The sequence below is a fragment of the Phodopus roborovskii genome, unplaced genomic scaffold (genome assembly GCF_943737965.1).
Source record: "Phodopus roborovskii unplaced genomic scaffold, PHOROB, whole genome shotgun sequence".
Classification (NCBI taxonomy): Eukaryota; Metazoa; Chordata; class Mammalia; order Rodentia; family Cricetidae; genus Phodopus; species Phodopus roborovskii.
Window position 1 is genome coordinate 12,188,881 of NW_026126480.1, and position 13,935 is coordinate 12,202,815.

Consider the following 13,935-nt stretch of genomic DNA (forward strand, 5'->3'; position numbering starts at 1 on the left):
CCTTTTCTAAATTCTTAGGAGAAAGACATGGGGATAGAGAAAGTGTGTGTGTGTGTGTCTGTCTGTCTGTCTGTGTGTCTGTCTGTCTAGATCAGAAGACCACTGTTGAGAGTTATTGAATCATATTTCTCCTTCTACCTCTACATGGGTTCCAGGCTTGCCCAGCAAGTGCCTTTCCCCACTGAACCCTTTTTTTTGTTTGTTTGTTTGTGTTTTGTTTTTTGCTTTTTGAAACAGGGTTTCTCTGTATTGCTTTGGAGCCTGTCCTGGAACTCGCTCAGTAGACCATGTGACTTCAAACTAATAGAGATCCACCTGCCTCTGCCTCCTGAGTGCTGGGACTAAAGGCTTGCACCACCAATGCCTGGCTCTGAAGAATATTTTTAATAGTATACTTCAGCTCACAGAAGTGAGATTATAGGGAATTTTGTCTTTCCTTTTGAGATCAGGTCTTGATGTGTAAGTCCCCCAAGTCCAAGTTTCAAGCATCCTCCTGCCTTGGCCTCCCACAGAGCTGGGTTCCACTCAAGAGTTTGTCTCAGCCAGCAGAAACTTAGTTTCTCCTCTCACTGTTTTCCACATTTTATGTCCTGAATGACAGTAGGGACTTTTATGTGCCAGGCAATAAACAGTAAGAAAGTGAGCAGATGCCATGTCATCCCTTTATCAGAACCTGAGACATGTTGGATGTCAGAACCATGCATGATTCTGTGTTAATCAGTCTAGAGAAAACTAAAATGTGGTTTGTGCCCTCAAGGGATTTATAATATATTAGTGTGATATAGTCTCCAGATACATTCTCCAAACCTTGACTTTTCCTGTAGATAGGCTCTCTACAGCTAGCCTAGACTGGCTTGGGAATTGTAATTCTCCTGCTTTTGCCCTCTTAAGTGCTGGCATTAGTCATGCACCACCACATCTGGGCCTCTGCTTTTTTTTCCCTTAATTTTACAGTTATGATAATATAAATTCCTGACAGAGTTGTGTCATCACTGAAGAGGTCTGAATGAGGAATACAGCACATTCCTGGCCTAGAGTAGAGTATTCCATAATTATATTGGTGGGTAGACAGAGTAAAGAGAATCACAAGAAGGCAATGTCCTTGACATCTTTACCTAGACATAGGGAATCAAGGCTGGAATAAACAAAGGTGCAAAGCAGTGAATATAGGGCACTTCAAGGGATGAAGGAGTCCTGAGGGTATAGTGAGAGAGATTTTTGAAGTAGGAAGAAAGCTACACCTACTCTTATGAGGAATGGATAGGCAATAACTCCTGTCAGGCAGGGATTTCTTACAATTAGTTTCTGGAAGCTGAAGAAAATTTGTTTTGTTTCATGCTCTTTCAGGTCTCACTTGCCCTGGAGCCTCTGTCAGAAACTTACGACAGCTACAAGCCTCTTCCTACCACTGACATGACAGAAAATGTGCTTTTATCTGAGCAAGGACTCAGAGAGAATACTGAATCCAGTAACACTCAGTCTATGATTCCATCAAAGTCTTATGGGGCACCTACCATCAAAACTGATGGAAGAGAATTAGCAGGCAACAGCAGCAGGTCAACCACACCAAGGTAATGCTCACGTGTCGTTTGTGGTAGATTCAAAACTGGAACAGAGAAACACGGTCATTCATTCAGCAGATTGCTCTTAAGCACCTACTGCTGGCCTAGTTGGACACCTGACACTGGCACAGAAATAAACAAGACACAATTCCTGGGGCTGAAGATGTGGCTCAGTGGTAGACGCAGGCTTAGTGTGCCCTGAGCCAATTACACAAGTCACAAACCCTCCACAAGTCCTACTTCTAAGAACTGTTCATAATCCAGTAGAGAATCCAGTGTACACATGTGACTAAAAAGTTTACAGATGCCATGGCACATGTCTGTGAGGGGAAAGGGCATTATTTTGTAAAATAAAATGGAATATGAGAAACAGATTTTTGTCTTAAGTAATTACTTGTGAAGATCTGCATTGTATCCAATTGTGTAGGCACACACACTTCCTTTCCCTGTTTTGTGTCACTTAAGGTATAACCCACAACTGTAGTAAAGATCTATATTCCTTTACTTTGAGATTAAAAGCAGATATATGAAGCCACACTACAAAAAAAAAAAAAAAGCCACCCCCTACAAGGCCCTAGCTACAGTGCCCTCACTGATCCTCCTAGCTCTGACAAGGTGGAATATTCCCAAGACAGGGTATGAGCTACTGGCATCTTCCTTTCTAACAGGGGGAAGGACCACTTGTACTTTGCAGAGAACCCTGATACAGTGAAGAGTCCTTTGTGTGGACTACAGCATCACCTTAATTCGGGGCCGAGTTTAGAGACTGTATCACTGAGGGGCAAAGCCCCACAGAAGCAGATGTCCCTCCTCAACAGTTCCGAATTTCAGCCACAAATTAGTACAGTCACCAAGAGTCACAGTGACTCGTGCATCCTGTCTTCAAACAACCCCCCTACAAAGGACCTTCTTTCAGGTATGTATCTATCTGTGGCCTAAGACTACATTTACGGGGGGGGGGGGGGGGATGGAGATGGAGGGAGGAAGGAAGGAAACGATCTAAAGGGGACTAGAAGTATAACTCAGTCATAGGACAGTTTCCTAGCATATGTAGGGCCCACAAGGAAGAAAAGGAAAGGATGCAAATTCCTTCTAAGGAGAGTCCCAGCTAAAAAAAAAAAAAAAAAAAAAACACCAAGAGAAATTTAGCCTGAAGGAAACAGCTGCCAATCACTGACCATCACTAAATTACATACTCACTTCTTGCCAAGTGATGTACACACAGAATTTTATCACATGAGGTAGAGATGATTAGCCTTGCTTAAATTTTTTTTACACTATTTATTTGTGTTTTGAGAATGTGATTTGTGAGTGCAGGCACATGTATGCTATGGCACATGTGTGAAGGTCAGAAAGCAACTTGTGGGAGTTGGTTCTGGGGATCAAATTCAGATTATTAGGTAATGCAGCAAGCCCCTTTTTCCACGGGGCCATCCTTATTCCTCATTTTAAAATGAAGACATGGACTGATAGTGAAGGAGCTCCTTCCCTGTCAAAAGGGGCAGCCTCCTGTCACGTTCAAGTCATTGCTGTCTTAGATGGTTATTATCCGTGTAGGCCTTCCTGCATCTTTTTAAGTTAAGACTATGCCAAACAACTGTCTAAGCCAAGAAAATTATGCCAGACACAATCCATGGCATGAATTTCTGGTATGTTCCTTTCCATAGGCGTTCCTAGGATAAGTGGATTTAAAGATAAATAAAGCCAGGCAGTGGTGGCTCACACCTTTAATCCCAGCACTCATGTGGTAGAGGCAGGTGTTGTAACTAGTTTCTTGAGAACCCAAGACATTCCTGTTGTGAAGCCAGAAGCTTTGAGACCATTTTTCAGAGGTTGACTTTTCCACAGTAAAGCCAGTTGGAGGCCAATGTGTGAAGAACTTGAGCTCTGATTCCTCTTCCTTGTTTTCCTCAATGTTTATTTCCTTTTTACAAAAATGCCTCGGGAAAGTATGTAGGTAACAACTGCCATCTCTTGAAATGTTGGCATTCAAAGAGAAATTTTTATTCTCACAGAAGAAAAATAAACTCAATTCAAATATCAGAAAGCAAAAAAAGGGAGAAATTGGGGGAAAAAAATCAGAAGTCATATAGGTACAGTAAGATATTAATAATAATAACTAATGAAATAATTACGATGTGGTATATTAAAGTTGTCAGTACCACTGTTCTTGTGTTTTGGGGCCTTTGTTAGTAAAGTAAAGGTTGCTTGAAATATCACAATGGTAAATCTAAGAAATGAAATAGCGATTGTGAGACTCAAAAGCAAGTAGAATATACAGTGTGGCCAACAGTACACAAAGGAGTGATTTATGTCCAGGACAGAGTAGAGTAGATTAAGATTTCATCACACTAGTCAGCGTAGCACAAAGATTAAAACTTGGGAGTATATAGTCTCCATTTAATGTCTTTGGCTGAAATTGCCGTAAGGGAAACGAACGACAAGGGGTACTTACAGTACAGTACAGGTACCATATGTGTAAAGACACACATATGATAAGTACAGGTTACTTATCATGGCAGACAAATGTTTAGAGGATCCAGTGAGTTGATATAAATAAAATAGTGAGAGTGATACCTGGTACAGGTATATAATAATGTGCACATTGCTATTGTTACTGCTGTTATTACCTCAGGGATGGGGCAACTTTTACTTATTTTTAAAAGAAAATCACAGCCTTGGGGGTTTCATCTCAGTTTTCCATTAATCTGCTGTGTGACCTTAGATGAGTCATGGATTCATTTGGCATTTTTTCATTCATAAAAATATAAATTTAGGATAGATTGTTACAGATATAACTGATTTCCAGAAGTTTAGCTAGCACAGTTGCCAATTTTTTGGGGGGTAAGAATATTAAAACTCTTATAAATGTATAAGAGTCAGAATAAGGTATCTGGTTATGAAAATGAACCATAGGCACCATTAACCTTATGATGTGTAGACAGCAGTTGGGAGAGTTGGGTGGCTGTGATACAACAGTTCCTACAGAAGTTCAGTTTCTCTGGGATAGAGTGCTCACTCATTGATGGAACATCTAAACATGAGGAAGAAGCCAGGAAACATCATGTTAGGTGAGCATGAGGAATTTTCAGGTTGGTGGGAGAACAGTCACAGAGGCCACTGAAGAACCCTGTAGCAAGTTTCCTATAAGAGGACCAGGACTGTGGGATTGGAGCCCTTCCTAGATTTCAGATGCTTTTATTTTCTGTTTTTACTGCCTTCAGCTCTGTTAGAACAAGGCAATAAACTAAGGAATGCCATGTTGATTTCTGCAATGAACTCGAGCCCAGATACTAGCATGCTGCTGGACAAAGTTCCTCCCCCTATGATGGAAGATGCTTTTACCTCATCAGTGCCGTAAGTTAAGGACAAACACATACCTCTGCAGCTCATTTGAGTTGTTGACTTACTTCTTATTTATTGTTATGAGTGGGATAATCTTGAAAATATTCAGCAAATAATTGTATTTTTCACCTGGGCGGTATTGATGCACATCTTTAATCTCAGCACTCAGAAAGCAGAGTGCATTCCAGGACAACTAGGGTTTCATAGAGAGATTCTGTCTTGGAAATAATAATCATAGTAGTAGTAATAACTCTTTTTTAATTAATTAATTTTTGTTTATTAAATATATGTATTTATTTTGGGTTTTCAAGACAGGGTTTCTCTGTATTGCTTTAGAGCCTGTCCTGGAACTCCCTCTGTAGATCAGACTGGCCTCAAACTCATAGAGATCTGCCTGCCTCTGCTTCCAGAGTGCTGGGATTAAAGGTGTGTGCCACCACCGACTGGCTTTTAAGTTCATTTTTATTTCATGTGAATTAGTGTTTTGCTTGCATGTATGTCTATGTAAGGGTATCAGAGTCCTTGGAACAGGAGTTACAGACAGTTGTGAGCCGCCATGTGGGTACTGGGACTTGAACCTGGGTCCTCTGGAAGAGTAGTCAGTGCTCTTAACTGCTGAGCCATCTATCTCTCCAGTTCTTCAGCAAATAATTCTTGATGTGGTGAGCCTACAGTAGAAGGTACTCAGAATTTAACACCCAGCATTGGTGTTTGCTAAATAAAAATGGATAAATTCTTCGCTCTCTAAACTGGAATTCCTATTTATAAAATGAAGATATTTTTTTCCTCCCTTCAGAAATCAAATATGGGATTCTGATATTGGGAAGAACTTTGCAAAGTGTAAAGTTTGTATATACATTTAAGGCAGATAAGCCTAAAGGTGTTACATTTTCTAAGTCAGACTAGTGCCTTCTCTTTCTTAGCTTGGTTAGGATTTAAATTTTTTCTGTCTGTTAGCCATTCATAACAGAGTCTTTTTCTACACCTTGGACCAGGAACTCATCTAAGAATCAATTTAAAGACCACAGTGACAGCCACCTCCTCCCAGTGACTGAGACTGTGCTTTGTAAAGATGATACAAAAGCTGACGCCAGAGCCATACAGCTGCTGTTAGGCAGGTGAGTGCTCCTGCCTGGCTTTCTTCTATTTAAAACCCACCCAGTGTCCTTGTCTTCCCACTCTTTTCATCATCCACGTTAGCTGGTGTGGTGAAAAAAAGCATGAATTTTAACTAGAGTCAAGTTGAAAGTGGATATCTTGCTTAGCGTTCTGGCCTTAGGCAGTTATCTCAACTTTGGAGGCCCCAAAGGGGATGAGGATGAGAAATTCTGTATATAAAGGAGTTAGCATCTGGTTAGCACATAGCAGTTTGATTATTGGTAGCTTTCATTGTATTGTCTCTTGAGGAGTAAACATTACTGTCTTGGAGAGGTTGAAAGAAATGTGTTATGCATATACAAGAAATATGTTTTTACGAAGGCACACTTGTTTAAGGTTTGTTATTTGGGGGGTTGTTTGTTTTCTGAGGTGGGGGGAGGAGAGAGAGGCTGTCACGTACCTTAGGGTAGCCTTGAACTTGCTATGTGGTATGTAACTGAGAATGACATTGAACTCTAACCCTCATACCACTGCCTCCCAAGTGCTGGCATTACAGGCATGCACTACAGTGCCTGGCTTTTCCACTTAGTTTAATTTGGTTAAAATTTAAGTTTATAGGAAAGTGGCAAGACATCACCTTTTGGTTCATTGACAGAGGGCTTTGCCTATTATGTTAAAGAAGCTGAACTTCATACTAAAAATGGGTTGGATACCAAAATACTCTGAGTGGAAGAGTAGAAAGATCAACCTGGTAACACTGAGTAAGAGATAGAAAAGCATATCCTTCCCATGGAGGTGGGAAGAGAAGAAATTAAAGATCACAGGCTTCTATGGTATCAGTTGTAGAAAAAGGCAGAGTAAAGCACAGCCTCTAGGATTTTTGTTCTATGTATCATAATGAGTAACATATAAATCCTCACTTGAATGTAAGGCAATAATTTGAAGAGGGTTCAAGTTTGAGCCTGTAAGTTTGCATAGGCCTTAGACTCGAGGTTAGAGGTGAGTGCCATACTGAGGAAGGGAAGACTAAAATAAGTCCATGGGATGATAAACCGCTCCTCCAGCCTCAAGCCCCCTTTTCCTTCTTGACTCCTAAGCACACTGACAGCCACACTACCTCCCAGGCAGAGGTTGTTCTGGTCAAGACAAAAGAGGTTTAAAATACCACAAGCTGGAACTTACTCAGCAAAACGATCCAGCTCTGCCCAATTATTTTGTGATGAAGCCACCAGAGGCCGAGTCGGGAGGACCCTGATAAATGGTGGCTTCAACACAAAACAGTTGGGCAGAGCTGGATCTGAAGACTTGAGGAATGCCTCCAACATGTTCACAGAAAACAAGAGTCAATAGAACTTTAGAAGAGACAGAGAAGAGAAAAAGCCCCAGAAGATTTAACAAAAAGAATGAAATTAGAAAATAGGAAAATAAAGTTTAAACTTTATTTTCAGAATATTTGACATCTAGATAATTGAAATTCCAGAAATTATTTTAAGAAAAATAAAGGAATCCTGCTGAGAGTGGACTTGTCTTAAGGCTAAGAAACACAGACAGAATGTAACACTACAATAAGTCATAAACAGATAAACAGGTAAATTAATTCAAAGAAATAATAATTGCAAAAAAATGAAAAACAATCTGGAGAATTGCATACTGAACAGTAGAGATCTATGTAGATTTCTATGCAAAGTAGGAGGTGGGTAGTCAAAGAGCTACGTGGACAGCATAAACACTAAATAAAGTTATATAGAGGGGCTGGAGTAACGGCTAAGATGTTAAAAAACAATTGCTATTGTTGCAACCTGTGTGACTTCCTATAATCAGCTATAAGGAAGATTCCAGAGGATATGATGCCCTCTTCTTACCTCCACAGATACACACTAGGTGCTATCTTGTTAGGGTTGTGTTGCTATAAAGAGACACCATGACCATGCATCTGTCTTTTTGTTTGTTTTTGTTTTTTGTTTGTTTTTTGAGACAAGGTTTCTTTGTGTAGCTTTGTAGACCAGGCTGGCCTCAAACTCACAGAGATCCTCTTGCCTCTGCCTCATGAGTGTTGGGATTAAAGGCAGGTGCCACCACTGCCCTACTAACCATGGCAACTCTTATAAAGGAAAACATTTATTTGGGGGTAACTTGCAGTTTCACAGGTTTAGTCCATTATCATCATTGCAAGAAGCATGGTGGTATTCAGGCAGACGCTGGAGACATAGCTGAGACTTCCACATCTGGATCCACGGGCAGCAGGAAAAGCATGTCACACTTCCTAATAGTTCCATACCTTATGGGCCTATGGGGACATTTTTATTCAAACCTGTACAGGTGCAAATACATAATGCAGATAAACACTCATAGACATAAATTATTTTTTAAAAGATGTTATACAAACAAATACCAAGAATACTTTTTTTAAAAAAAAGAGTAGTTTTAATTCCAAAGAGGCTAGCAAGATAGCTCAGCAAAAAGAGACACTTGCCACCAAGACTGACAGCCTGAGTTCTATCCCTGGAGCCCATGTGGTGGAAAGAGCCAATCCTACAAGTTGTCCCTTACATGCAAATGTTCTCTCTCTGTCTCCCCCATCTCTTCTCTAAGTTAATGTAATGAAATAAAAAATTTTGAAGTAATGTACAGCCTGTCTTATTTGAAGGTTATATTAGATTGTGTACATTTTTTGTAGATTAAGGAAATTAAGGAAAAGAATGGTAGCTAGCTTGAAAAGGAAGCAGAGAATAAATTAATACATGAGTCAGTGATCAGCATACAGTACTTAATAATATTACTGCTCTATTATTAATGGATATTCATTAAAATATTGTTCAGTTCACTAATATTAAATATTAGTTACTATAAGAGAAAGAAAAATAAGAAAGATAAATTATTTATATGAGCTTATAGTTATTTACATATGTACTTTTTAGTTTATAACTTCTTGTAGTGCTTTATTTATTTTTGTTTGTTTTGTTTCTCAAGACAGAGTTTCTCTGTGTTGCCTTGGCTGTCCTGGAACTCGTTCTATAGACCAGTCTAACCTCAAAGTCACAGAGTTTATTTAGTTTTACATATAATGTGAAATTGTCATTATAATTCCAAAGTACATGTGTTTGCTTAATTGAAGAAGGTGTTTTTGTGACTTAGCCATTTTTTTTAACAAAAATGTTTACTACTTTTTTCTCTCAGCTTGAGTGCAGACACCACAGGAGCACAGCTGACCTAGGTTAGCCATCTCTATGGCAACCATAGCACATAATAGATAGGCAACAGACATTTGCTGAGTAAGAATACAATGTGTGTCAGTAGTGGGTTTTGTGTACTAGTTGACATCATCCCAAGAGAAGGGAAATAGAGTTGGAAAATGTCACCCAGTAGTCTGTTGAGAGTGAGTCCTTAGCATACCTTCTTTCACATGTTAGGAAGTTTTACCAGAGAGAGAGTAATTCCACTGAACCTTCTGTTAACATCTTTACCTTTGTTTTTCTTATCTCCAGTGGTGAATTATCCCACAGTCATTTCTGGAATGGATTAGGCTCTCCTCCAGACTCCCCCTCTCCTGGGAGTGATGTGTATTGCAGCAGTGACCTGAATGACCCTCAGTATGACCAGAGTCTCCTGGAGAACTTGTTTTACACAGTGCCTGTAAGTCATTGAATCTGAAGCCATACAAATCAGAGAGTGCAGCATTTAGTAGCCAAAGTCACAATACTTGAAGGAAGCGATTCATTTTACATATAGCTTATTTAATAATAATAACAGCCAGAGGAAGAAAGTATTACCATTTTATGGAAAAAGAGAGCCTAGAAACACTCTGTTCTGTCCCAAGAATACATAGTAAGTGTCATAGCCAGATTCAGATTCACCTATGTCCAGAGCCTGTGCTACAGTATGTCATATGCCTTCGATGGAGCTCTTAAGAAAGTCCAGAAGCATTTCTACTCACAGGTGACAAAACCCTCTTTTTGCTTGTAAAATAAGGAATTTTTTTCAGCAGTTCTGCTTTATTCCAACCTTTTTTATGTCAAGCTGCATGATCTGTTGCTGACTTAGCATCTTCTAGACCAGTGGTTCTCAATCTGTGGGTTGCAAACTCTTTAGCAGTCATATATCAGATATTTACATTATGATTCCTAACAGCAAAATTACAGTTATGAAATAGCACTGAAAATAATTTTATGGTTGGGGGGGTCACCACAACATGAAGAAGTACAGCATTCTACACATTATCCATAATGACTCTAATGGCTTTTCACAAGTAATTCTAGATGTTGCTGTCATGTTCCTCATTTAAGTCCATTGTTTGTTACTACAGCAATACCTGAGGATGGCTAATTTTATAAAGAAGAGAGATATAGCTCATAGTTTAGAAGCTGAAAGTCTCAGCAACATTGACAAAGCTCTGGTAAGGATCCCATTGGCTACAGCATCTTGCATCATATGAGAGATCGGTCACATCACCAAACAGGAAGCTGTGGGGGGGCAGGTCCCATCATCATCCCGTCTAAGGACTTGTCCTAACAGAACTAAGGATCTCCTCCCATGAGGCCTGACATCTTTATTATTTATTTATTTTAATTTCATTTTACATTCCAATTACAGTTTTCTCTCCTACCCCTCCTCCCACCTCCCCCCTCACTCACTTCTCCCCCATCCATTCCTTCCAAAGTGTAAGGACTCGCATGGAGAGTCAACAAAACCTGGCACATTAAGTTGAGGCAGGACTAAGCCCCTCCCCTCTGCGTTAAGGTTGAGCATGGCATCCCCCTCACAGGGAATGGGCTCCCACAAGCTAGCTCACCCACCAGGGATAGATCCTGGTTCTACTACCAGGGGCCCCTCAGATAGTCCAAGCTTCACAACTGTGTCCCACATACAGTGGGCCTAGCTCAGTCCCAATGGAGGCTCCACAGCTGTTGGTTCATGAGTGTCCAGGAGATTGGTTCTGCTGTCTCTGTAGATTTCCCCTTCATGATCTTGACCTCCCTCCTCCCTCTTTCCGACTGGATTCCCAGAGCTCTGCCTGGTGCTTAGTTGTGGATGTCTGCATCTGGTTCCATCAATTACTTGGTGAAGGCTCTATGATAACAGTTGGGGGTATTCACCAATCTGAACTGGCCTTCCCCTGCAATCAGATTGGTCAGGCATGACATCTTAATGGTCACCAAGGGCCAAGTTTTCAACATAAAGAGCTTTTAGGGACACACTCGAATCACATGCAGACCATCACACTTCTGATTTGCCCTTTTTCTATGTCAGGGAAAAAAAAAATGGCTGAAACACAGGTAGTTTATTATTATGGTCTGGTAGTAAGATGGGGAGGGCTGCCAAAGTTGAGACAAAACGGAGGAAATTACATGATATTGTCAAGCAGGAGCATAAGCAGGCATAAAAGGTTTTAACAGACTTTAGAGTTTTGAAAGAAATGGGCTAAAGCAACTTGGGGAGGAAGAGATTTAGTTTTCAGCTTACCACTCATAATTTAGGTCTTCTATCACTGAGGGAAGTCAGGGTAGTTACTTAAGCAGAGACCATGGGAGAACCCTGGTTCCTGGCTTGTTTCTCATGGTTCCTTCAGCCTAGGACCAACTGCCAGGGGTGGTCTGAGCCCTCCCACTTCAAATCATTAATCAAGAAAATGCCCTATAGACTTGTCTGTAGGCTGGTCACAAAAAAACCAACCAACACATGAGTATAGAAAGAAGGACCTATATAGAAAAAATAAAAATAAATAAATAAATAAGGATATTGGGTGATTTTTTTTTTTCTTCTCTTTCTTGGTTTTTTGTTTTGTTGTTGTTGTTGTTGTTGTTGTTGAAAGGCTGGCACACTATGACCAGGCTGAGAAGCTTTTAATGGCAAGTGAAGTAGAAGCAACAGGGTTTTAACCAGATGGAGATGGGAATTAGAGGGCAAGTAATCCAAAGCAGATTGGGGGTCTTGGGAGGGGAAAGAGAGACAAACTAAAAGGTGGAATTAGCTTCAAGAAAAAAAAGAGTTTGAATTTTAAAGACACTAGCTGTTAGCACCCTGGGACTTCCTGCCCCAGCAGTCATCACTGGTAACTGTGTTACTTGTGGGATAGAGGAAAAAAAGGGTCTCTTTGCTACATACTTGTTTAACTAGAGTTCTATGCGCCTTGGCCTTAACATGTCAGCCATGAATTATGAACTGTACCAAATGTTATTAAGTCATTATTTCAATTTAGTTCTTTTACTAGACCTATGAAATAGTATTTTTGTTTTTTTTGTTGTTGTTGTTTGTTTGTTTGTTTGTTTGTCTTACATACACAGCTTAGATAGTTAAATACAAGGGATTTAAATACTTAGAAGTTAAATACAAGGAAGCTGGCCTGTGGTGTTATACATCCACCTGTAATCCTGCATCAGGATCCAAGGTTCTAGGCCTGCCCTGTTACAAAGCAAATTCAAGGCCCCATCAGGCTCAGCTTTAAAAATAAAAACATTGTAAGCATTAAGTAGCAGAACTGGAACCCTTGCCTAGACATTCTGACAGGATATCTGTGTTCTTTTGCTGCCCAACACTCTCATAAGCTTTAAGTGTGGCTTTAAACCATACCCGACTTCCCTCCCTAACCTCATCTCCCAGTTTGGCCTTTACTCACTGGTGTCTCCACGCTGGCATACCATCCACTCAAACACCCCAGCCGTTCCTGTACCTCTCTCCTTCTTCCTCCTTCTGATCCTTCTACTGTGAATGTGAACATGTTCTTAGCCATCTAGCAAAAGACATTCTATGAAGAAGCCATCCTGATTTTCCCAAAAGTTCAGTGTCTTATACATAACTTTTATTGTACATCTTTGATGCAGTTCTTTGTAAACAGGATCGTGTGCTGTCTTTATTACCCATACAGCAAAGACAATGAATAAATGAATGTTTGAAGGGCACTGAATAACCCCCCATGCTATGTGAGTAAGGTAACTTTAGGAAATGTTTGTTGATGTATTGCCACCTCTGTTTATTTTGCATTTCTTAATACAAGAGGCTAATTTAGTCAATTACAGTAGATGCCTTTTCTCAAACATGAAATTAAGGGGATTTTTCAACAGATTTCTTTTATAAAGGCAATTTCTGAAATAGAGTCATTAATTTTTTTTAAGCAAATTTAAATGCAGAATGAATAATTTAGAGCGTGGGTAATGGGACGGGGAGACAATCTTTGCACTCAGTTAGGTGACATTGTAGCAACCATTCTGCCATTCTGGTAGAAAGACAGATTTCAAAAATCATGGAGACCAAAATGTGAATTCCCCCCCTTAAAGCTAGGAATACAAACAAGCTGCCTGGCTTTTTTCCCCACCTGTAAAGGCAAGAGAAGGCGCCTGGAAGGAATATGCTGCATCTTTAGCTATGTGTGTAGCTCCCCGCACAATGCCTAACACGGCAATCAGTGCAGTGGTCTCCCTGAGCACTGTCATGTCTTCTTGTTTGCTCTGAATGGACTTAGAGTTTATCTTTGTGAACTGCAGATTGTTTTTGTATACCCAGGAACAATATGGAATATATCCCTGCTTTCAGTTATCTCTTGAAGAGAATGGTGTTTTCAAAAAGAAATTGCTGCTTGCTTTTGGAGAAACGATTGTAACTGTGCCATGCCTTCTGTTTATCTTCACCTAGAAATCTGAAGTCAGCGCCAGTGATTTCCACAGTGAAGATGATAGTAAGGAGCCTTCTAAAACAATGAACAAGGCAAAGACCTCTGGCAGGTCTTCTAAGGTTGTAGGGTCAAGTGAGCACCAGCTGAAGAAGAGGGCAGCTATCAAGAAAAGCAGGTGAGCCTCTGTGCATGCTCCATGCAGGCTAGTGCAGAGCCATAGCGTTGTCACAAGGGAAATGGCCTGGATAGCCAAGACTGCCTAAGTACTTAAGTTATGGCAACTCGTTGAAGGATTTCAGTCCTCAAAAGGTAACACACACCTCA

General features: G+C 40.3%; 1 protein-coding gene across 1 annotated transcript in view; it reads left to right on the top strand.

The window, feature by feature from the left end:
- The window catches only part of C2cd3 (C2 domain containing 3 centriole elongation regulator), a 94,109-nt gene that overhangs the window by 15,702 nt on the left and 64,472 nt on the right, over positions 1 to 13,935 (top strand). Inside the window, exons 4-9 of the mRNA XM_051192350.1 lie at positions 1,348 to 1,571; positions 2,231 to 2,478; positions 4,787 to 4,919; positions 5,903 to 6,025; positions 9,491 to 9,638; positions 13,632 to 13,786. Coding sequence (XP_051048307.1) covers positions 1,348 to 1,571; positions 2,231 to 2,478; positions 4,787 to 4,919; positions 5,903 to 6,025; positions 9,491 to 9,638; positions 13,632 to 13,786 — 1,031 coding nt within the window. The remainder of the gene's footprint in view (positions 1 to 1,347; positions 1,572 to 2,230; positions 2,479 to 4,786; positions 4,920 to 5,902; positions 6,026 to 9,490; positions 9,639 to 13,631; positions 13,787 to 13,935) is intronic.